The following is a 22,917-nucleotide window of genomic DNA, read 5'->3' as shown; positions in this document are numbered from 1 at the left end:
TGCTCAGTGCACTCAGTGGGCCAGTGTCAGTCAAAGCTTTGTAGAAACTGTGACAGAAAAGTTTTCCGTACAGGGCTCCATCCTGTGATGTTACCCATATGTGAGGACTACCATCCTGCTTGTCCTGTGAGAAATATTTTTTTTTTAAATCAGGCTGTTGTGTGCAACAAAAAGCTATTAGCTTTTCTCCTGTATTTCTTTCTCCTAGTCCAAATGGACCCACAATGTGTCCTTATCATTTTTGGCATTCCACTTTAGCATTAAATTCACCTGTTGATAAGCTTGTCCATGTGCTTCTTATTCTTTTGTTTTCTGTGACATGAGCCTCAAACATACAAGATCATCAAAGAAATGTACCATTCACCAAAACAATATCTCTGTTTATTGGATATCTAGTTATCAACACTTTAATAACAAATCTCAATACATCAGTAAGAAGGACTCCATCAGTTGTCCTTAGCTACCACTATTTATAATGAAACAAATTCATTTTTTTTTCCAAAAAGCTCTTGCTTAACTGTTTGTAGTATTTCTTCAAATCAGTTGTTCAGCATTTTGCTTCTTGGGCACCTTGGCTAGCAGCTCAGTATGTCAAAGCTTTGATAAAATTATTATAACAAATCCTGTTAGCATCATCAGAGGATAGTCTGATCAGCTGGAAAAAAAAAAGAAACAAAGAAAGGAGCATGTAAGAACTAGTAGTGTGTATCTGGGAGCTCTACTATAATATAACTAGCACATTATGCTGTCTTCGACTAGTATTTTTAGAGTAAATTAGAAAGGCAATAGTAAAATTTATGGTCAAAAACAGTACTTTGGGTAAGTGCTGCAAGGGATGTCAATGCCTAAACAGTTGCATCATAATACATATGGTACACCTAATGGAACGTTCACATTTAAATGGAACTTACCGATTATTGCAGACAATGAAAGTTCAGGAAATATCTGCTAGTACCTGTCCCAAAGAGTTACTTTCCTACCCCTGACATAGCTCTCAGATTTTCCTTTTAGTCTTTGACCAGCCATAATTCTCTCCCAGCAATGATTTAGATGATGCTCATTCTGGCAATTAATATTTCTTAACCCAATCATCACTAAATATGAACTACTTACATGATTTTGAAACTAGACCATTTAAATCTTACAGATATTACCATAGGACTGGAATTTAGAAAGGGTACAGTGGAAAATGGTGGCTTGAGAAGTAGCAGAAGGTGGATACATATAGAGGTAGATTTTAAGAAAGTGCGCCTTCGCGTATTTTTGTTGGCGCACCAGGCGCAAACAAAAGTACGCTTGATTTTAGTAGATACGCGCGTAGCCGCGCGTATCAGCTAAAATCCAGGACCGGTGCGCGCAAGGCTGCCGATGTCGTGTAGCCGGCGCGTGCCGAGCAGCCTGCCACCGTTCCCTCCAAGGCCACTCCGAAATCGGAGCAGCCTCGGAGGGAACTCGCTTTCGCCCTCCCCTTCCCCTTCCCCTCCCTTCCTCTATCTAACCCACCCCCCCGGCCCTATCTAGACCCCCCTTTGTCGGGGGATTTACGCCTCCCGGAGGGAGACGTAAATCCCCGCGCGCCAGCGGGCCGCTAGCGCGCAGAGACGCGACCTGGGGGCAGTTCCGGAGGGCGTGGCCACGCCCCTGGACCGCCCCGGGCCGAAACCACGCCCCTCAGGCCCGCCCCCGAAACACCGCGCCGATCCGACACGCCCCCCTCGAAAAACCCCAGGACTTCTGCGAGTCCCGGGGCTCTGCGCGCGCCGGTAGGCCTATGGAACATAGGCGCACCGGCGCGCAAGGCCCTGCTCGCGTAAATCCGGGCGGATTTACGCGAGCAGGGCTTTTAAAATCCGCCCCATAGTGTACTATACATAAGGCCGAATTTTAAAATGGCCGCGCACATAAAAATTGGGACTTACGTGCGAGGTTGGGCCCTGTGTGCAAGTCCCAATACGCACACAAGGGCTGGTCCCTGAAAAAGAGGCGGGCTGGGGGGCATGGTCTGGGCGGGATAGTGGTCATTAGCTGCTGTCCCAGGGAAGCGCGCGCCGGCAGCTGGCCGGCGTGTGCAAACTATTTCTGCTCCAGGGGAACAGTAAGAAATAAAACCAAAAAAATGTTAGTTGATAGTTATTTAGGAGGTGGGGAGGAAAAGGGAAGAGGGAGGGAGTTTAGGTGGGGGGGGGGTAGGGAAGTTCCCTCCCAGTCCGCTCCTTAATTGGAGGGAACTAGGGGAGGCTTGATTGCGTTGCCACACGTAGTTAGCAAACATTCAACCTCCCTTTGCACGTGGCCATCTGATTTTATAACATTCACGTGCATGTTATAAAATCGGCATGTCCATGTGCGCATGCTCCTTTTAAAATCTACCCCTTAATGTATCTGATTCAAATCTTTTATAAGATGCACATCTCCTGTGTAGAGGTATTTTATGTGATAGAAAAGTCTGAATCAGTCAATTAAATTTGTCTTATCCATTTTCTTCTAGCATGAAAATCCTCATTTACAAAAGGATGTGTCAGAATAAAATGTTGGAACCAGATCCAAAAGATATGAAAATAGGATACTTGTACAGATGTTTTAAGGCTACAGTTATAACTCTCTAATTTTGATCTTTGGGTATGCCGAACCTCTCCATTAATCTGTGCCGAAAGTCATCTTGTCCTTTTATTTCCTATCTAAACATAGCAGAAAATGATGTATTACTAGTAAGCGTGCAGATGAGTATTTTTTCAGTTTTCCATACAACTGTGAAAACTGATCAATCTGATCCTGACTGCAGGTATCTGCCCAGCGTGCACTGTTAAGACAGACTCATGCCCCAGAGAGCTATTTCAGCTGGAGCTTTTTACCTTTTGTCTATTCAGAGGCGATGTAATAAAATGTGCTAGGCTACGTGCACGTTTACTCCCATTGGTGTATTCGTGTTTGTGCATGTACTCATGATTTAATAAGGATTTTAGCTAAAAAAATGTGTTCCCAATTTTGTGTACTTCCATGTAAATCCCATATAATTAAGGCATTAGCTATTACTTCACTATGCAGGAAGGTGCATTAATGCCCTGAAAGCTTAACTCATGTTTCCTTAACAGGAGAAATATAATTCCTGGGTTAACTCATTTCTAGTCTAATGTTAGTCTATGATGCTGTGCCTGTGTGGTCCTAGACCTGGGTGCAGGTTACTGGACTTGGATCTCCCAGATCCATGGTGGTCCACTCAGCTGGAAACCCCAGCTCTGGGACCATGCTGGTGAACATCAGCCTCACCCTCTGTCCCAGGAGTTATATTTCCAAGCCCTAAAAAAATGGGCTAAGCATTGGGGTACCCAAGTCCGGACGTGAAAGTGTAATGTCGCATTCAGCCCTCTACCCTGGGACCATCTAGTCAGAGATGCACAACTGTTATGTAAAAATGTCTGTCATCATGAAAGTTCTTTGAGGAAGGCACTTATAGTGGCAACATTTGCTTTATGTACAACTATCTATTTCTGTCAGCTCATGCTTCTCAGGATTTGTATGAGATCTTGAAAAATAGCTGGTATCAGAAATGCTAGCCCGACAGGAGCTGCATGACAGCAGCATGATGGGGAGGGGATGGCAGGCCTCATGCAGTGAACTGAGAACCATGAGGTGACAGTGATTAAAAAAAAAAATTATACATAGGGAGGTAAATTTTAAAAAAGTTGCTCATGTAAAAAGGCCGATATATGTGAGTATATGGGCTGAGGGTGCACAACTCTTATATTTGTGCATGAGCAACAGAACACTTGTAAAAAAGGAGTGAATTTGGGGTGCCTCAGGGGCGTTCTGGGGCATGGCTAATACTTAGACAATTTTAAAACCGGTGAACGTAGTGCACGTAAGGCTGTTACCTGCGCATATTTACTTCTGCTCTTTATCAGCTGTAAACCTGAATAAGACTCATTACAGCCAAAAACTGACTGGGTGAGGGTCTGGATAAACTGCAGGGAGTGCAGGCTGAAGAACCAGAGGGGTCTTGATGACCTAGAGATAGACCTGGGCAAACTGGTGGACTACTTGGTCAAACTGGTAATTTCCTTCACATGCACATGTTTTAAAATGTGCTTACCTGTGTGTGTAAAAACCAACAAGACCTAAGGAAAAACATGCAAATAATGTTTCTCATGTAACTGCTTAAAATTATGAGCACATATATGCGCGCTAGGCATATTTTATATAATACCTGCACACTTGCACGGACAATTTAAAATTCCAGTGCATGTATGCTCGTTCCCACATGGACACGTATATGGCTGTACGCACACTCATTTTAAAGTTACCATCCCAGTGAGCACTGCACTAAGTTGACAGTTGTGCTAAGTACCAGCACCAAAGAGAAGCACTTTTTAAACATTATACCTCTCTAGTGAACCTTTTTAGTAGTTTTATATGCACAAATCAAATGAAATGATTTATGAATAGAAAAGTGCATACATCATTTATGTATTTATTTTTATATGCCGACATTCGATCTGGCATATCACGTTGGTTTACAGAGAACAAATTAACTAGGAGGATCAGAGTCTTCCTATTGTTTTACAGTAAAACTTAGAGTCAATTCAATTATTAACAAAGTGCTCCTTCTCAGTGTCGTGGAATGGCGTCATGGTATTGAAGCAAAGGCTTTTTGGAAGAGCCATGTTTTTAGGGTTTTTTTTTTTAAAGTTTGGGTTGTTGGTTCCATTCTTAATTCTGTCAGGAGGTTGTTCCATAACATAGGTCTGGCTAAAGATAGAGCGCACTCCCTTATTGCGTTCAGGTGGGCCGATTTCAGAGGAGGTTTTAAGAAGCCCTGTATTTGTGGAGCGAAGGTTCCTGGGGTGGATGTGAAAGTGTAATGTCGCATTCAGCCAGTCAATTTTATCGGTGTACAGTGTTTTATGAATGATGGTTAAAGTCTTGTATTGAATTCTGTATGGGATGGGCAGCCAGTGTAGCTCCTTGAGTATAGGGGTGATATGGTCTGATCTTTTGCTGTTTGTGTCATGTTTCTGTGCCTAAAACACAAATTATGCACACAGGGATGGTAACTTTCAACCCGGCGCACAATGCGCTTTTTGTCAAGGGTGCGTTGGTGCACACCCAGATATGCAGCCATTTTTTTAACTTGTGCACATATATGCACGCTTGTTGTAAAATAGCCTGACCTCATGCATATGTGCGCCCAATTTTTAAGTGGGTGCCCGCCTATGCGCATAAATCCCACTTCTACCTCATATGTCGGGGAATTTTAAAAGGGGCACCTGTCCATGCCATTGCCAGTTTCATCAGTTCGTCCACCAGTTCGCCCAGTTAACAACTAAGTCCTCCAATCCACCCTGGTTTGATAGTCTGCACTCCTCCCAGTTACCCCAGACCCTTTTGCCATATATGACGTAAACTTACATACCCCAGACCCTTTTGCCATGTAAGACGTAAACTTACATGGCAGGGGATCTGACTGTGTGCCCAGATGCATAAGTATTTATGTGCACATCGTTTGGCCACATCCTGAAATGCCCATGTCCTACCAAGACCATATCCATTCCTCACCTCTTTTTGAAACTTTTTGAGAAGCGTGCACAGCAGGAAATACGCACGCATCTGGACAGCTTTTAAAATTTGTTGCGAGTGTGCGAGCACCTCCCAATTTTGGCACACGTCATGGTTTTAAAATTCACCTCTAAATGTTTTATGTATGCTACACACATTTTTTGTTCACATTTTCAGGTTTACATGCCTTTTTTTTTTTTTTAAATACTAGATGCATTTGTATTCAATTAGCTTATTGCATTGGGAGTTAACTTATTTTTCAGTGCAAGCGTAAATAAAATGTGTGCTAAAATTTAGCTCATATTTTTACTCATTTTATTACATCAGCCTCTCAATTCTGTTTCATCGATATTAACCAATGGCTATTGGGCATTTTTTAAATTCTGTATGGCCTAGGTAAGGAAAAAAAAAAAGATTATCCTTACATTCAGCATGGTAGTTATGAGTAGAAGTGTACTGTGAAAGCATTTGCCAAATTAAAAAACCAATCCTTTAAAATACAAATGCAGTAACATGCTCTTCAGCCAAATATTGTACCCATCATGGTTCCCTGTGCATTCCTTTTGCATTTGATGGGCCAAGATACCTCATTTCTAGTTTGATGGCCCCTTCTAAATGTTGGACTCTACATAAACTGACTGAACCTTCTCCTGACCTTAGTAACAATGTCACCGACGATGGGGAACTGATAATAACTGCAGATGGAAAAGAAATCCTCTCTATCCAGGTAACCTGATGCACCCTGGTCACGGCGCAGAAATGCTTCTCTCAAGCAAAGGTTATTCATGTAATGATGTTGTTTCAGTTGTTCTCGAAGCAGCATTATTAATGTCTCTAAATCATCTGCATCTAGCTGCTTTGCTCTCTCTGCACTTGGTTTTCTGTGACAAAGGAAGGAAAATTACTTATTATAAAACTTGCTGTCTATGAAAGTTAACTAATTCTCATTATCTTATCTAATACAATACTATTTCTTTGAGCTTTAATGAAAATATACAGCAATGCTTAGAATATCTAAACTTCGATCTTACCCATGCACCATCCTCAAACTCTAAATCTGATTTGGGAGAAAATGAGTCAAGCTGTAAGAAATCTGATTAAACTCAAAAGTAGAAAGTGGCTAGATCTAAGAAAGTATGAACAGGAAAAGGGATGAGAGTATAAATTCAGAGCCAGTTTGCTCATTCTTTCTTCTTGGTGTACAGTTTGCACAACATCCCACTAATACTATAAAATCCAGCTCAAATTAGTTAGTAATACTAATTCCTGTTAAACAAATTAGTTCATTACAAGAGCTTATACAGTTTTCACTTTTAAAATTAAACTTCTTAAAAACTAAGTTCAACTTCCATACAATGATGTTAGGATCTGTGGATGTGTGGGCCCTGGGCCGAGGTGAGAGATGGTACTGCCCATGGTAAGGAACCATGTGAGCCTCACCGTCGGAAGGCGCGGTCTCAGCTGACATCAGACACAGTACAAGTCTAGAGTCTTTATTAAAGCGGTAGAGCAGCACTACCCCGCGGAGCGGGGGGTGCAAGAGTAAAGTCGCACAGATACCAAGGTGCCACGGTCCTGTGGAATGGAGGAGGATACATGGTACTGCAATGATCTGCAGAGTGGGGTGCACCAAAGAGGGTTCTCCAGCAGACACGAAATGGTAGTGGTCCGCAGAGTAGGGTACACCAATGAGGGTCCTCAGTAGATATGATAATGGTCCGCAGTGCAGGGTACACCGAAGAGGTCCTCCGTAGAGAAGGTAGTGTCCGCGGAGCGGGGTACACCGATGAGGTCCACAGTAGCTATGGTAATGGTCTGCAGAGCGGGGTACTCATGGCAGGAGTAGCAATAGTTACAGGGAAGCTCCAGGGAATGGGGCAAGTAGAAGTCCAGGGTGTCAGGCCCTCTAAGGAGCAGATAGCCAGAGATGAAGAGAGGGCCCCCGAAGAGCGGGTACCCAGGACATCTCACACCAAGGAAGCAGGAACTGGAACGAAGGGTCCTTCTGTGAGCGAGGTGGAGTCAGCAATGAGGGAACTCGTTGCCAAGTCATAGGTAGGCAGGACCAGTCAGCTTAAATGTCCTGGAGGGATGACATCATCCGGAGGGGATGCCCCTGAGGTTCCTGCCATGATGTGTTTAAGACTGGCCCGTGCGTGCGCACCCCAAGGGCAAGATGGCGATCAGCAGCTTCCGTGCTGTCCAGAGAGGCCTGGGAGTGGTCGGCGGGTCGGCGACAGCTGGCGGAAGCTGCAAGACTTCCCAACGGGGTCAAGTTTGAGCAGAAGGAGGTGAGCAAGAGCGGTCGCAGCCATCTGCGACCGACGGGCGTAACAGTACCCCCCTTCTTAGGGCCCCTCCCTGGGGGTTTTGGCTTTCTTGGGTGAGAAGCATGGAACTGTTTGATCAGCTCTTTGTCAAGGATATTGACTGCAGGCTCCAAGCTGTTCTTTTCAGGACCAAATCCTTCCCACGAGATCAGATATTCCCAACGCTTCCCGCACTTCCTGACGTCCAAGATGTCCTCAACTTGATACATTATATCTTCCTCTGAGGCCAGAGGTTGGGGCTCAGGAGGTTTCTTGGATAATTCAGAAAGGATGAGCGGCTTTAAAAGTGAGATGTGGAAGGCGTTATGGATCTTGAGCGATGTGGGTAGACAAAGGCTGTAAATGACCGGGCCCAGCTGGCAAAGTACAGGAAAAGGCCTGATGTATCTGGGAACGAAGCGAGCTGAAGGCAGTTTTAAGCGAATAAAGTGAGTGCCACACCTTGTCTCCGGGGTTCAACTGAGGAGCTGCCCGATGATGGGCATCGAAGAACTTCTTGGATTTCAGGGCAGCTTGCTGTAGAAGTTGTTTAGTGTGCTCCCACAGTTGGTGTAGCTGTTGTGCAGAGGCTTGCACTGCCGGAGAAGGGACAGACAGAGGTATTGGAAGAGGAGGCAGAGGCTGGCATCCATACACTACTTGGATGGGTGATGACCCGGTAGATGCAGTCTGATGGGAGTTCAGGGTAAACTCGGCCCAGGGCAATAAGTCGGACCAGTCATTCTGCCGAGAGTTCACGTACGCCCGAAGGAACTGTTTCAGGGTGCAGTTTGTCCTCTCTGTCTGGCCATTGGCCTGTGGGTGATAGGCCGATGTGAGATCCAAGGAAATGTCGAATTTTTTTACAAAGTGACCTCCAAAACCTGGCCGTGAATTTACCCCCACCCCCCCCCCCCCCCATCAGAAAGTATGTGTCTCGGGAGTCCGTGGAGGTAGAAGATGTGACGGATAAAAAGTTTAGCTAACTCTGGGGCTGAAGGAAGACCAGGTAATGCCATGAAGTGAGCCATCTTCAAAAATCAGTCCACGGTGACCCAAATGGTGTTATTGCCACTGGAAGGGGGTAGATCCACAATGAAATCCGTGGCTATGTGTATCCACGGCTCACTAGGTGTAGGAAGAGGTTGTAGGAGACCCCAAGGACGGCCTGCCAGCGGCTTCTGACGAGCGCAAGTGGGGCATGATTCCACATATGCTTTGGCATCCTTCTTCATGGTTGGCCATCAATAGAACCTCTGAAGGGTGGAGAGAGTTCTAGCTTATCTGGGGTGGCCTGCGCGTAAAGAATCATGCGTCCAGAGGAAGATCTTTTTGCAAAGAGGTCGGGGAAACACCGTCTTCCCAGATGGCACTATGAGTGTGGCGGAGAGGAGTACTTTGGTCAGATCAATGATGTGCCATGGGACATCTGGAACATCATCTGTGGTGAATGAATGAGAGAGGTCATCAGCTCGGACGTTCTTATTGGCTGGCCGGTATCGTAGTAAGAAATTGAACCAAGTGAAAAAAGAGAACAGCGGGCCTGCCTGTGGTTAAGGCGTTGAGTGGGGTGTAGGTGCTTGAGGTTCTTGTGGTCAGTGTATACTGTTATTTGGTGTTGTGCTCCCTCGAGCCAGGGACACCACTCTTCGAAAGCCAGTTTAATTGCCAGCAATTCCTTGTCCCCGATTCCATAATTACACTCAGCTGGGGAGAATCGTCGGGAGAAGAATGAACATGGGTGCAAGGTGTGGTTAGTTGAATGCTGGCTGAGGACTGCACCAATACCGATGTCTGAAGCATCTACTTCAACGATGAAGATTTGTCGGGGGTTGGGTGGCGCAGGCATGGCTCTTGTAGAAATGCCTCCTTGAGTTCCCGGAAGAAGGACATGGCTTTGTGAGACCACTGTGAGGGATTGGCTCCCTTCCGTGTCATGGCTGTGAGTGGGGTGATTAATGTCGAATAGTGGTTGATGAACGACCTGTAGTAGTTTGTAAAACCCAGAAATCTTCGGAGTGCTTTATGGCCCATTGGTTGGGGCCAATCCCAAATGCTCTTGGTCTTTTGTGGATCCATCTGGAACCCCTGGCTAGAGACCACATAGCCCAGAAAAGGGACTGACTCCTTGTGGAAAGAACATTGCTCTAACTTGGCGTACAACTGGTTATCCCTTAAGCATTGCAGAACGTTGGTGATGTCCTGATGATGGCTCTGGAGGTCTCGCAAAAATACCAGGATATCGTCTAAATAGACCACGACACAACTGCAGAGCATGTTTCTGAAGATTTCGTTCATCATATTCTGGAAAATCGCTGGAGCATTGCAGAGGCTGAACGGCATGATCAGATATTCAAAATGGCCATCATGGGTGTTAAATGCAGTTTTCTATTCATCGCCCTGGCATATCCTGACCAAATTGCAAGCTCCTCTGAGGTCCAATTTGGTAAATATCATGGCCCCCTGGAGCCTGTCAAAAAGTTCAGAGATTAATGGCAGGGGGTAGCAGTCCTTCTGTGTAATCTCATTTAAGCCGTGGTAGTCGATGCATGGCCGGAGGGAGCCGTTCTTTTTCCCCACAAAAAAGAACCCTGCTCCAGCGGGAGATTTGGAAAGCCGAATGAAGCCTTTTGCCAAATTTTCTTGTATAATTCAGACATGGCTTTTGTCTCAGTCAGTGAAAATGGGTAGACCCTTCCTTGGGAAGGCTCAGTGTTAGGCAATAAATTTATAGCACAATCAAATGACAGGTGAGGAGGTAGAGTGTCTGCGGCTTTCTTAGAGAACACATCCTGGAAGGAGGAATACTGTGGCGGAAGCCCCAGAATGGATGCTGTAGTGGCTAGGCAGGGTATCGGGGACACGACCTCCAAACACTCTTTGTGTCAGTAGTCACCCCATTGGGACAATTGTAGGGTGTTCCAATCAAATTGCGGAGTGTGGAGTTTTAACCATGGCAGTCCAAGGATCACAGGATGTATGTATAGCCTTGTCCAGTATCAGAAATGAAATGGTCTCCGTATGCAGAGATCCTGTGCAAAGTCGAATGGGGATCGTGAAGAAGGCAACTTCGCCTGGTAAAGGTTCGCCATGAATAAAGGAGAGTAATAATGGCATTGGCATACGGACAGTGGGAATCCAAAGGTGTTCCACTAGTTGTCTGAGGCTAAAATTTCCACTGGCTCCGGAGTCCACCAATGCCAGGGTGTGAAATTCCTGAGCGTCCAAATTTATGGAGATAAGCAGAGTTAACAGAGGAGAGGGTGCGGTCAGGCCTAGGAGAAGTCCTAGGCCTGGGAGTTTCCCGGACGGAGTGGACAGGAGGGTACCGCTTGACCCGGTTGACCACAATACATGCAGAGACCAGACTTCTGACGATGATGCTTTTCTTTAGAGGATAGATGACTATGGCCCATCTACATCGGTTCCTCATCTTCGGTGTTCAGTGTAGTAGTGGTCTGAGTGGAAGACATTGGGTGAATGCATAGAGCACCAGATGTCATCCTCTTGGCTCCTCTGACCTCTTGTGAACGCTCACGCAGACGGCGATCAATGCAACCAGCAAGGTCTATAGGGGACTCCAAGGCCTCAGGAAGTTCTCGTGTTGCTAATTTGTCCTTGATACGTGGACTCAGACCTTTGAGGAATATAACACGTAGGCAGCCCAGATCCCAGTGCAATTCGGACGAGAGAGATCTAAACTCGATGACATAGTCAGTCAGTGATCTGAAACCTTGTTGCAGTTGTAGGAGTGTAGATCCAGAGATGGCCTTTCGGCCTGGGTCATCAAAAACGGAGCGGAACAGGGCGAGGAAGCCCGTCAAGACATTGAGGATTGGATCCGTTCGCTCCCAAAGAGGTGACGCCCAGGCCAATGCTTTTCCGTTCAGAAGGGACAAAATGTATGTAGTTTTGGAAACTATATCAGGGAAATATGCCAGTTGTAAGGAAAAGTGCATGTTGCACTGGTTTAAGAAACCTGTACATAACAAGGGGTTACCTGCAAAACGAGGAGGTTTTGGCAAGGGTACTGGAGGCTGGAATGGTGAAGCATGTGCAGCTGAGTTAGGCTTGGCAGGCGTAGGAACGGAGTCCAGCCGATTGCTCAGTTGATTTATGGTGTTAGCCAAAGTCTCTAGAATCTTTTGCTGTTCTGTAATTCGCTGGGCCAGGCCAGGCATGGCCTGAATTGCTGAGACCTGGGCCAGGCCCATAGACTTGGCAATCTATTAGGATCTGTGGGTGTGTGGGCCTTGGGCCGAGGTGACAGATGGTACCACCCACGGGGAGGAGTCCCGTGAGCCTCACCGTTGGGAGGCGAGGTCTCAGTTGACATCAGACACAGTACAAGCCTAGAGTCTTTATTAAAGAGTAGAGCAGCACTACCCGCAGAGCGGGGGGTGCAAGAATAAAATCATACAGACACCGAGGTGCCACGGTCCTGTGGAATGGGGGATACCCAAGGAGGATAGATGGTACTGCAATGATCCGCAGAGCAGGGTGCACTGACGAGGGTTCTGCAGCAGAGATGAGATGGTAGTGGTCCGCGGAGCGGGGTACACCAATGAGGGTCCTTAGTAGATATGGTAATGGTCCGCAGCACAGGGTACACTGAAGTGGTCCTCCGTAGAGATGGTAGTGTCCGCAGAGCGGGGTACACCGATGAGGTCCTCAGTAGATATGGTAATGGTCCGCAGAGCGGGGTACATCGATGAGGTCCTCGGTAGATATGGTAATGGTCTGCAGAGCGGGGTACACCGAAAAGGGTCCTCAGTAGAGAAATGGTTCGCAGAATGTGGTACACCAATGAGGTCCTCAGAAAAGATGGTAATGGTCCGCAGAGCGGGGTACGCACAGCAGGAGTAGCGATGGTTCCAGGGAAGCCCCGGGGAACGGGGCAGGTAGAGGTCCAGGGCATCAGGCCTTCCGAGGAGCGGATAACCAGAAACAAAGAGAGGGCCTCTGAGGAGTGTGTACCCAGGACATCTCACGCCAAGGAAGCAGGAACTGGAACAAAGGGTCCTTCTGTGAGTGAGGTGGAATCAGTAATGAGAGAACCCGTTGCCAAGTCGTAGGTAGGCAGGGCCAGTCAGCTTAAATGCCCTGGAGGGATGACTCATCCGGAGGGATGCCCCTGAGGTTCCCACCATGACGTGTTTAAGACTGGCCCGTGCGCGCGTGCCTAAGGGATTCTGAGGGCAAGATGGCGATCGGCATTGTCCATGCTGTCCAGAGAGGCCTGGGAGCGGTAGGCAGGTTGGCGACAGCTGGCAGAAGCTGCAAGAGTTCCCTACGGGGTCAAGTTTGAGCAGAAGGAGGTAAGCATGAGCGGTCCCAGCCATCTGCCACAGACGAGCGTGAAGAGATTCTTTTACAAAAGTATGTTAATGTAATACATGTTAACAAGCCTTAATGTTTGTATTACTTACAGCAGTTTGGTGCATTAGTTCATATTAATGCAGATTAACTTAAAAAAATGCTGAACTGTGTCTATGCTAATACTTGAGATCAACTCATTGATATTAAACTGGTTTTGTGCAAATTCCATGAAGTACTGTAATTTGCATTAGCCCACCAGCTAACACTAAAACTTAACTACACCTTTGGATGTGTAGTTAAGTTGTAGTATTAGTTTCCGGGTGGCCATCACAGGCATAATATGGGTAATCTGCCCTATCCCCTCAAATGAGTCAACCTCAACTGCCCCTTGCCCAGCAATAACCCACTCAACCACTGAGAATTCAAAAAGGCCCTCAGCGGTCTGTTCTCCCTCCACCCAACATCCTGATTAAAGTGTTGTCCCAAGCTCCCCCTAATTATATCATATACCCATTAACATCTTATGACTCTGGTTTAGTATGCACAGCACTCTGTTCTTTTTCCATACTAATCAGCTACCTTAATACCTTAATAGTAGGCCCCTTAACCTACTATTACAGAACAAATGGAAAGAGATTTTCAGTGCAAATACGTAAACATCCATGTGAAGAGTTGTAAATGGAATATAAGCCATAGGGGCACATACACATACATGTACAATTGAGGAGTTGTAAATGGCATATAAGCCATAGGGAAACATGTATTTAGACCTCATCAGTATACATAAGTACATGTGAAGAGTTGTAAATGGCATATAAGCCATAGGGAATAATAGTGAGAGATACATGTACTTAGGTTTGGAAAAACATATGTCAAACCAATTGGAGTGTTTAAGTATAGGTTTGCAGCATTTTTAATGGTATGAGTGGGGGTATGAGTAAATGAAGGGAAGGGTGGTATGTATTTTCATGACACATTTGATGGTATGTTCTATAAAGATTGGATAAAGTCTGATAAACTCTCTTATTTTTATGTTGATGTTATAATATTATTGAGAGTGTGAGTCAAATCATCCACCGTGTTTACCTGAACTTAGTAGAGGCCAACACTTTAAGAAAAACCTAAATCTCCCATCTGTTACCAATATATCAGGGCAATTAATGATAACAGTGGTAACAATGCCAAAATAAGCAATAAGGTTTACAAATAAACCAAAAAGATGGAGACCAGTCACCCAAATAAACTAATATTTTATTATAATTATTATGCAGACCAGGGGCAGCTCAAAAGAATCTGCTGCCTGAGGTGAGGGATAAAATGGTGCTCCACCCCCCGAAGGCATGACACAGGTCAAATCATTGAGAGGGATCCCCTTGTAGTCTGGCCCTTTTGGCGATTTGAAATACTGCAGAAGGGGGAAAGCAGGGGGTCAGACTTCCCAGAGGAATTGCAGATAGTGCGTCAGTGATAATACTTCTACAAAGCTGGTAAGCTGCCACACTCCCGGAAACTCTACCACCTGCTTCCCACTTCTCTCCAGCATTTGCCCCCTGAAGAAATAGGTGAATGGTGGGGGTCTGTGCGTGGTGCACTCTCTCCAGGTTGAGGCAAGGCTATTAAATGCCCTAAGAAGCAAGAAGGTAGGCGATCTAAAAAAGCTCTGTTTGTAATGTCAACATAAAAACAGATCAGTTGAATATACCCGGACAGCAGAGAAGCTTTAAACTCAATACTTTTACCAATTGTAAGAGCAAGGGGGGTAACATATGTAGCGATTTGGCCATGTAATAAGCTGTATATAGGTAAAACAATCAGAGAATTTAATAAAAGAATAACAGAGCACAAAAGTAATATCAACCGTTGTGTAGCATCGAAACCATTAGTAGAACATTCAGTACAATATAACCATAAATTTAATGAGTACAAATTTTGTGTCATTCAGAAACCTACGCTAAGTTGGAAATTTAGATCGCTTGCTACTACAATTAGAACAAAAATACATATATGAATTTGATACTTTAACTCCTAATGGTTTGAACGCTGAAATTGATTATGCTGTCTTTTTATAAATACACTATTTTGTATAGTAATATTGTTTAAAAAAATTTGTTTTTGATCTTTACGGTTTTACTTTACCTATTTAATTTTTTACAATTAATAAATTTTACGGTTCCTTTTTATAGTTATACTATATATATTATAGATATATTGATTTTACATACATCCTTTAAACTTTATGGTTTTAATTTCCTTATTTACATTTTTCAACATTTTTTTCAGTTCTTTAAACCTTAGTTTTCTTTTATTTGGACCAGGTTTTACATGTTATTTTATTTGAAGTATCCGCAATGTCAGATTGTACTTATGATTTCAAGTTTTTTAGTAATTCTACAATGTATCCCATATAGTTTTTTGTCTAAATATCCATCTCAAGAGACACCTGTAGTTCTAATATTGGTTACAATTATTCACAACACACATCCGTTTGGATTGCTATGTCAAAGACACACTCCCACAATGATTGACAGATGTGTTTGGCGCCATTTGGTTGATTTAAATGTGAAATAAGAAAAAAAATGCTCTTTTAAATATTTTCTTTTAAAAATCTTCTTTAATAATTTTTCTTAGTTAAGATATTGTAGATTTTTTATAACATTAGATTTCTCACGATATTGGTTTCCACTGTTGTTCCGTTCTGCAATCGGCAAGATGATTGACAGCTCCATTGGCACCAAAATTACACTTTAAAAATGGTTCAGCGTTAGTGCACTAATGTTTGCTGTTGTGAGTGGAGACTAATGATCCGGATGTAAAGCGCAAGGTATTTAATAAAAAAAAATTGTTTTGAAGCTGGGCTAGTTGTCACCATTGAAATATATTGTTCGTTATAGATGGTATGGTTTAAGAGTAGTCGTTTATATCTCTTTATGTGCAGCAGCGAAGCACTATTTACATTACACTGTTTGTAGTCGACTATATGATTTGATATACAAAAAGCACATTTAATAGATGTTAACTTTGCACATTTTAGATTATATTATTTGCTGTACATCTATTGAACATTGCATTTTTCTCTTACCCGCGGCTGGGGTTTAAACATGCTCAATGATTTCGTTACATGTGCTGTGCTTACTACTGCCAAAACGAATTTCAACTCCGCATTTAAGGAGTACAAGTAAATTTAACAATGGATTTATCACTAAGAATTTTTTATTCATTTCTTCATTTCTTCATTTCTTTCATTTTTTCAATTTGTAATTAAACTACTAGTTACATAAGCTTATAGGTATGCGACTTAAAAATAGATAACACAACAAATATTAGTATATTGTCACGAATACAGTTCTGACTAAAAATCATCCTCTTTAAGTTTCATAACCCATGCGGTTCTTGTATCAGGAGCCAATAGATGAATCGAGTCTACACGATTATGATTTTTTTTCTAAAGAGATAAGGTCAGTTCATTAATAAAAAAAATTTTTGTATTTCTTTGAAATTTTTAACAGTAATAATTCACATTTAAATGCATGTAGATAGATTAGTAGTGATATTTTTGTTTGCACTCTTACAGATTCAATGCCACTGCGGATTGCATACAGATAATATTGAGACACAAGCTAGATGCTTCTCTAATTATCCTGAGTCCTGTTATGGAGTCTCAATTTAGTGGACCCTTGGGCTGACCTGCAAGAGACTGGGAAAGGTATTCAATGTCTCTGGTACACCGCAGGCCGGGAGGCAGATATTCAGGCAGGACATAGAGGTGCTCTTCACCCTGGAAGCTGGTACTCCCCCGGGAGGACCCGCAGGAGCCCAGCCGCTGGGACTTAAATGAGGCTTCACCCCCCGGGAGGAGCCTGGCCGCTGGGACTTAGGCGGGTGGATGATCTTGAGACTGAAGCGAACAGGCTGATGAGTAGGACTGAGAACTGGAACCAGACTAGAACAGTAGACAGGAACTGTAGCAAGACTCGGATACTGGAACCAGGCAGGAACTGTAGCAGGACTCGGGTACTGAAACCAGGCAGGAACTGTAGCAAGACTTGGGTACTGGAACTAGGCAGGAACTGTAGCAAGACTTGGAAACTGGAACCAGGCAGGAACTGTAGCAAGACTCGGGAACTGGAACCAGGCAGGAACTGTGGCAGGCAAGCAGGAACCAAACAGGTACTGTAGCAGGCAAGCAGGAACCAAGCAAGTACTGTAGCAGGCAAGCAGGAACAGAGCGAGTTCCAAGGCAGCTCACTCTGGGGCACGGAGCAACAGGGAACCGGTAGGTAAGCCCGTTGCAAGGCAAAGGCCGAGTGTCCGCGGCCGGCTTATCAAGGCCGCGGCGCCTGATGTCAGGAACTGGGCGGAGTCACCACTGGCGGGAAATGGTCTAGAAAAGCGCTCAAGTGGCGCGCGCGTGCGCCTAGAGGCAGGGCATCCATGGGAGGCTTCCTGGTGGCGCGGCCCCCACGGGGACGCCACCAAACAGGCCACGAACTAGGCCAACAGAAGTGGGAACAAGTCCAGGAACACAGAGGTAAGGGTCTGGTTGCGGCGCTCGCGGCCAGAACCGTAACAGTCCAAATATATATCTAAGGTAAAATGATTGAACAAGTAAGACACATTGATATTTGCCAAGAAGTTCTGGACAATAAATAAAAATATATTATTTTCAGTAACATGCTTTTTAAGACTATACAGCATTACAAATTATAACATTTTTTTATATCACTAAATTATAAATTATCTTTTTGGCACCAATTCCGTAAATTTATGTTTTTTCTGATATAGGTAAATTTCAACCGTAATGATTTTTATTGTTATAGTTTTACCTCAATGTCACCATTTTACAACTGAATTTTGAAGTTATAAATTTTTATTCAGTATTTCATTTTAATTTCATTTTTATTAAACACAGTGTTTTGTATGATTTATTTATAGCCCCTGAGGCAGCCGCTGTGAGAGCGGCGAACCTCGGCCTGAGTCGGGCTGCTTTATTTTAGACACGTCTCCACCTCAATAAAGAATTGAAAAAGACCTCGCCATCTATTCCTTTTATTAAATGCGCTAGGCGTATCTTAGAGCCATGTACCCTCTCCCTCCCAGCCTTCATCACATACAATTATAAATGATGCAAGAAAAAGAATCTGAGCAGGCAGAACGCTTGGAGACAGCGCTCCCTTAAGGGGCCGATGCTTTATATGATCTTATTTGCACTTCTAGGACAATGGCATCCATGGTCTCAGCCAGGAGGCTCCTATGTTTTCGAAACTGGTCAGCGGGTCGTTTTGTCGAAGGCTCAGCTTGGGGCACTGTCTTTTAAGGGCAAGCTTAGAGCAGCTGATAAAGCTTCTGGGAGATAATACGGTGCATAAGCTACCAGAGGATAAGGCCCAAAGGATTTCTACTGGTTCACTCTCACTTTCGAGGGCAAAGGCGTTTCCTTCAGAGCAGACCTCTGGGCGCGTGCCAGAGACAGACCTCAGGGAGGTCTCAGTCTTGGTTCCAGTCCTTTTGAGGACACAGAGCAAACCGAGAGGGCTCCAGCTAAGGGGCTGGCAGAACCAAGTCCACACAATGAAGTATGGCCGGCCCACTCCTCAATCCCAATCATCAGGGGTAGATTGACTCTTTTTTACAAGGAGTGGGTCAAAATCACATAGGATCAGTGGGTTCTAAGCCTGATAGGACAAGGCTGTGCTTTAGAATTTGCTCACCCGCTAAGAAACCTATTCATGATATCTCCCTGTGCTTCGCCGGCAAAGAAATGTATCGTTCATCAGACCATCCAAGGACTGAGAATGCTGGGAGCCATTGTTCCCATCCCCCAGGAGGAGCAAGGGATGGGACATTACTCCATTTATTTTGTGGTACCAAAAAAGGAAGGAATTTTCATCCAATTCTGGATTTAAAGAAGGTGAACGTAGCTCTCAAAGTATCCCTTGTAGTCAGCAAAATTGATGTAGACCAGTGTTATCTTTACAAGAGTAATATGATAGGACTTATTGGCAGTTTGGCCAAAACTACTTGTAGTTCAGATACGACTGCACCAAATTTGTTTCATGATGATAGTGATGATGACTGCAAAGTTACTTTGTCTATTTCATGTGTTATGCCTTTTCAACAGAATGTTGCTGACATACACAGGTAATGTCATCCCTGTTAATCATGGGTCACCTTGTATATACTTTGTCATTTTCCAACTCAAAACTGTTTTGGCTTCACCGGCAAACATGTCTCTTATTGCTTTGGTAAAGTAGCAGAATAACAGGAGAGTGGCCTTGCAGTGCCTGCATGCACACAGAACTCTAGAGTTCTTGGAAGTTTCAGAATATATATTGTGATGAAGCACAACCCTATGTGGGGCAGAAAAGCAGGAGTTATCTGAAGAAAAACACAACTAGCACTCGAGTCAGACACCAGGGGGTGCTAGAGAGGACTAGAAGAACTATAACTCCCAAGCTCTTAGAGGCTCAGTATGACTTGTGGATAGGGGAGGAAACAAAGCCGCCAGCTGAGCACAATGATAATGAATTAGACACACCAGAAGCGATGGTGATCGAAGAGGAGAGTGTGCCGGAGTGGTGGAGCTGGCCTCAAAAGTCTGGCTCTTCAGAGCAAAAGGAGAGTGACATGGACATAAGTACTCTAACCCAGGAATCCTCTTTAGCCAGCAGGGAGATAGAGTAAGTGACCTGGTTGGGGGATGGGGGTATTCCCTACAGGATAAAAAAATGTTTTGTTTATAAGTTTATGAAACCGTTTAGGTGTAAGTTGATTTCTGGTTTGGGAAGACCGCTGACTGCAGCACAACATTAGGGGAGTAGGGGCGAGTTGTGCAATCCCCTAGCAGGGCGGCAGCGGCTGGCTAAAGGAAAAAGCCTAAGTATTATTTTGGTGTTCTGTAGAACAGGAGATATTTTACAAGACCCAGGTGCTGGTCTGGGAGAAAGGGAGCAAAAAGGACTTTTCTGGAACAATATAGACTGTTTATATAAACAGACATGTTTCCATGTCATTTTGGGGGGAGCTTGGCTAACTTTGTTCACTAGCCCACCTCAAGGAGAGGCCCTAGCCAGGCTAGGGCAGCGGAGGCCTACTTTGAAGCCTGGGACTTGGAAAGGGCTGCAGAATGGTGCAAAAGGAGCTCAGAGGCCAGAGACAGAAGTGGCCTGGATCTGAAGGAGTGGCAGACCGGTACAGAGGCGGCGTGAATCCTTTACAATATTGACCCATGCCTTTAGAATAAGTTTGCATGAACTAATGGCTTCTTGACCTGTATGTAGAATTGTACCTGAAATATTGTCTCATATGTAAGGGACCTTTGGTTTCCCTTTACTAAAGGAGTGTACCATTAAGCTGGGGAGGTTCAATGAGAAAATAAGCGAGAGAGGTTTGAACTTTGCTCCCCCATGTGGGAACATGCAGATGGTGTGTAGGAAAATTAGTTCTTACCTGTTAATTTTCGTTCCTGTAGTACCACGGATCAGTCCAGACTGTGGGTTGAGCCTCCTGTCCAGCAGATGGAGACAGACTAAAACTGAAAAGGGTATCCTATATCAGGACAGAGCCTACCCTGCAGCCCTTCAGTATAACCACTGTCAAAGCAGATAAGAACTAAGATATCCCTGAAAAAAGATCAAGCAAGTAAACAGGACTCAAATGAGTAACAAATGAAACAATTATCAACACGGAATGGACTCTGTAAAATAGCGCTCTTGCATATCCTTGGTCATCAATACAGATGCTTCCGGTGTCCTTAAGATAATGGTAGGTGATATTCATCCAGAGAGCTGTAGGAAGAGCTTCGAGCGGACGGCAGAAAAGGAAGAAAATCAGGGAAGGGCGTCTGGACTGATCCGTGGTACTACAGGAACGAAAATTAACAGGTAAGAACTAATTTTCCTTTCCCTGTACGTACTCGGATCAGTCCAGACCGTGGGATGTACCAAAGCTTCCCTAAACTGGGTGGGACCGAGACAGACCCGCTCGAAGCACCTGCTGCCCAAAAGAACCAAAGACCAGTGCATGCACATTTAGATGATAATGCCGAGCAAAGGTATGCAGGGATGTCCATGTAGCGGCCCTGCAGATTTCTTGCGGAGAGACCGACTGACTCTCTGCCCACGAAGTAGCCTGAGAACGCAAAGAATGAGCCTTCAAGCCCTCAGGAACTGTCCAGCCTTGGCAAAGATAAGCCGAGGCAATCGCTTCCTTCAGCCACCGAGCAATAGTAGTCCTAGAAGTCTGTTTGCCCCTATTTGGACCACTCCAGAGGACAAAAAGATGATCGGAGATTCGAAACTCATTGGTGACTTGGAGATAATGGAGTAACACGTTTCACATCAAGGCGGCGAAGATTGCCCCCGTCGGGACCCGTGACGTCCTCTGCAGAGAATGCAGGAAACTCCACTGACTGATTAACATGGAAGGAAGAGACGACCTTTGGTAAGAAGGATGGAACAGTTTTGAGAGACTCCCGAATCCGAAAAGGCTCCCGACAGGACAGCGCTTGAATCTCCAAAACCCGACGAGCGGAACAAATAGAAACCAAGAAAACCGCCTTAAGCGTAACATCCTTTAGCGTAGCCCAACGGAGAGGTTCGAACGGAGCCACGCAGAGAGCTGGGGGGACTAAATTGAGATTCCAGGATGGACATGTGGGACGGACGGGGGGCCTCAGGTGTTTGGTACCCTTTAAGAACCGAGCAACGTCTGGGTGAGATGCCAAGGTGTGCCCTTCTACTCGACCGAGAAGAAAATCGGGAGCGGACACTTGGACACGCAATGAATTGAAGGAAAGACCCTTGGAGAGGCCTTTCTGAAAAAAGGAAAGAACCACAGAGACCGGTGCCGAACGTGCCAAAACACCCGATTAAGAACAGAAATTCTCAAAGACTTTCCAAACACAAACATAAGCCAAAGAAGTAGATGAGTTACGCGCCCACAGGAGAGTGGTAATCACCTCCTCCTTATAGCCTTTATGCCTCAGACATCTCCGTTCAAAAGCCAGGCCGCTAGACAAAAGCGATCCGCCTGGTCGAAAAATACGGGACCCTGCCGAAGCAGACGAGGAAGATGGCCGAGACGAAGAGGGCAGTCTGACACCAGGTTGATCAGATCCGCGAACCACGTCCTGCGGGGCCATTCGGGTGCTACCAGGATGACCGGCCCCTCGTGAAGTTCTATTCTTTGGAGAACTTTTCCCACGAGAGGCCATGGAGGAAACACGTAGAGGAGGATGTCCGAGGGCCAGGGGAGAGCGAGAGCATCCACTCCCTCCGATCAGTGTTCCCTCCAGCGGCTGAAGAACCTGTTGGCTTTGGAATTGCTCAAGGTCGCCATGAGATCTAGGTGCAGGGAACCCCACCTGCTGATGATCAATCCCATTGCTTCGTCCGAGAGCTCCCACTCTCCCGGATCGAGCCACTGGCGACTGAGGACGTCGGCTTGCACATTCTCCTTGCCCGCTATGTGGAAGGCCACCAGGCAATCCAGGTGACCCTCCGCCCAGGCCAGGAGCCGGCTGGCTTCCAAGGCCACCAGGCGACTCAGAGTGCCCCTCTGTCTGTTGATATAAGCTACTGTAGTGGAGTTGTCGGAGAGGACCCTCACCGCCTTGCCTCGGAGCAGGGGCAAAAACTCCTGTAGGGCCAGGCGAACCGCCCGGGCTTTCAGCCGATAGATGTGCCAACGGGATTGGACTGGGGACCAGTATCCCTGCGTGGTCTGAGACTGACAGACT

The 22,917-nt window shown here is 45.3% G+C and overlaps 1 protein-coding gene across 1 annotated transcript in view; it reads right to left on the bottom strand.

The window, feature by feature from the left end:
• Window positions 1-354: 354 nt before the first annotated feature.
• EFHC1 (EF-hand domain containing 1) overlaps window positions 355-22,917 on the bottom strand; it is a 176,989-nt gene continuing 154,426 nt past the window's right edge. The window contains 2 exon segments of the mRNA XM_029596122.1: window positions 355-655; window positions 6,209-6,434. Of these exon segments, the coding sequence (XP_029451982.1) occupies window positions 584-655; window positions 6,209-6,434 (298 nt within the window). The 3' untranslated portion in view covers window positions 355-583.

This window comes from Rhinatrema bivittatum, chromosome 3 (assembly GCF_901001135.1).
Source record: "Rhinatrema bivittatum chromosome 3, aRhiBiv1.1, whole genome shotgun sequence".
Lineage (NCBI taxonomy): Eukaryota > Metazoa > Chordata > Amphibia > Gymnophiona > Rhinatrematidae > Rhinatrema > Rhinatrema bivittatum.
This window is presented reverse-complemented; position numbering and strand designations above follow the sequence as displayed.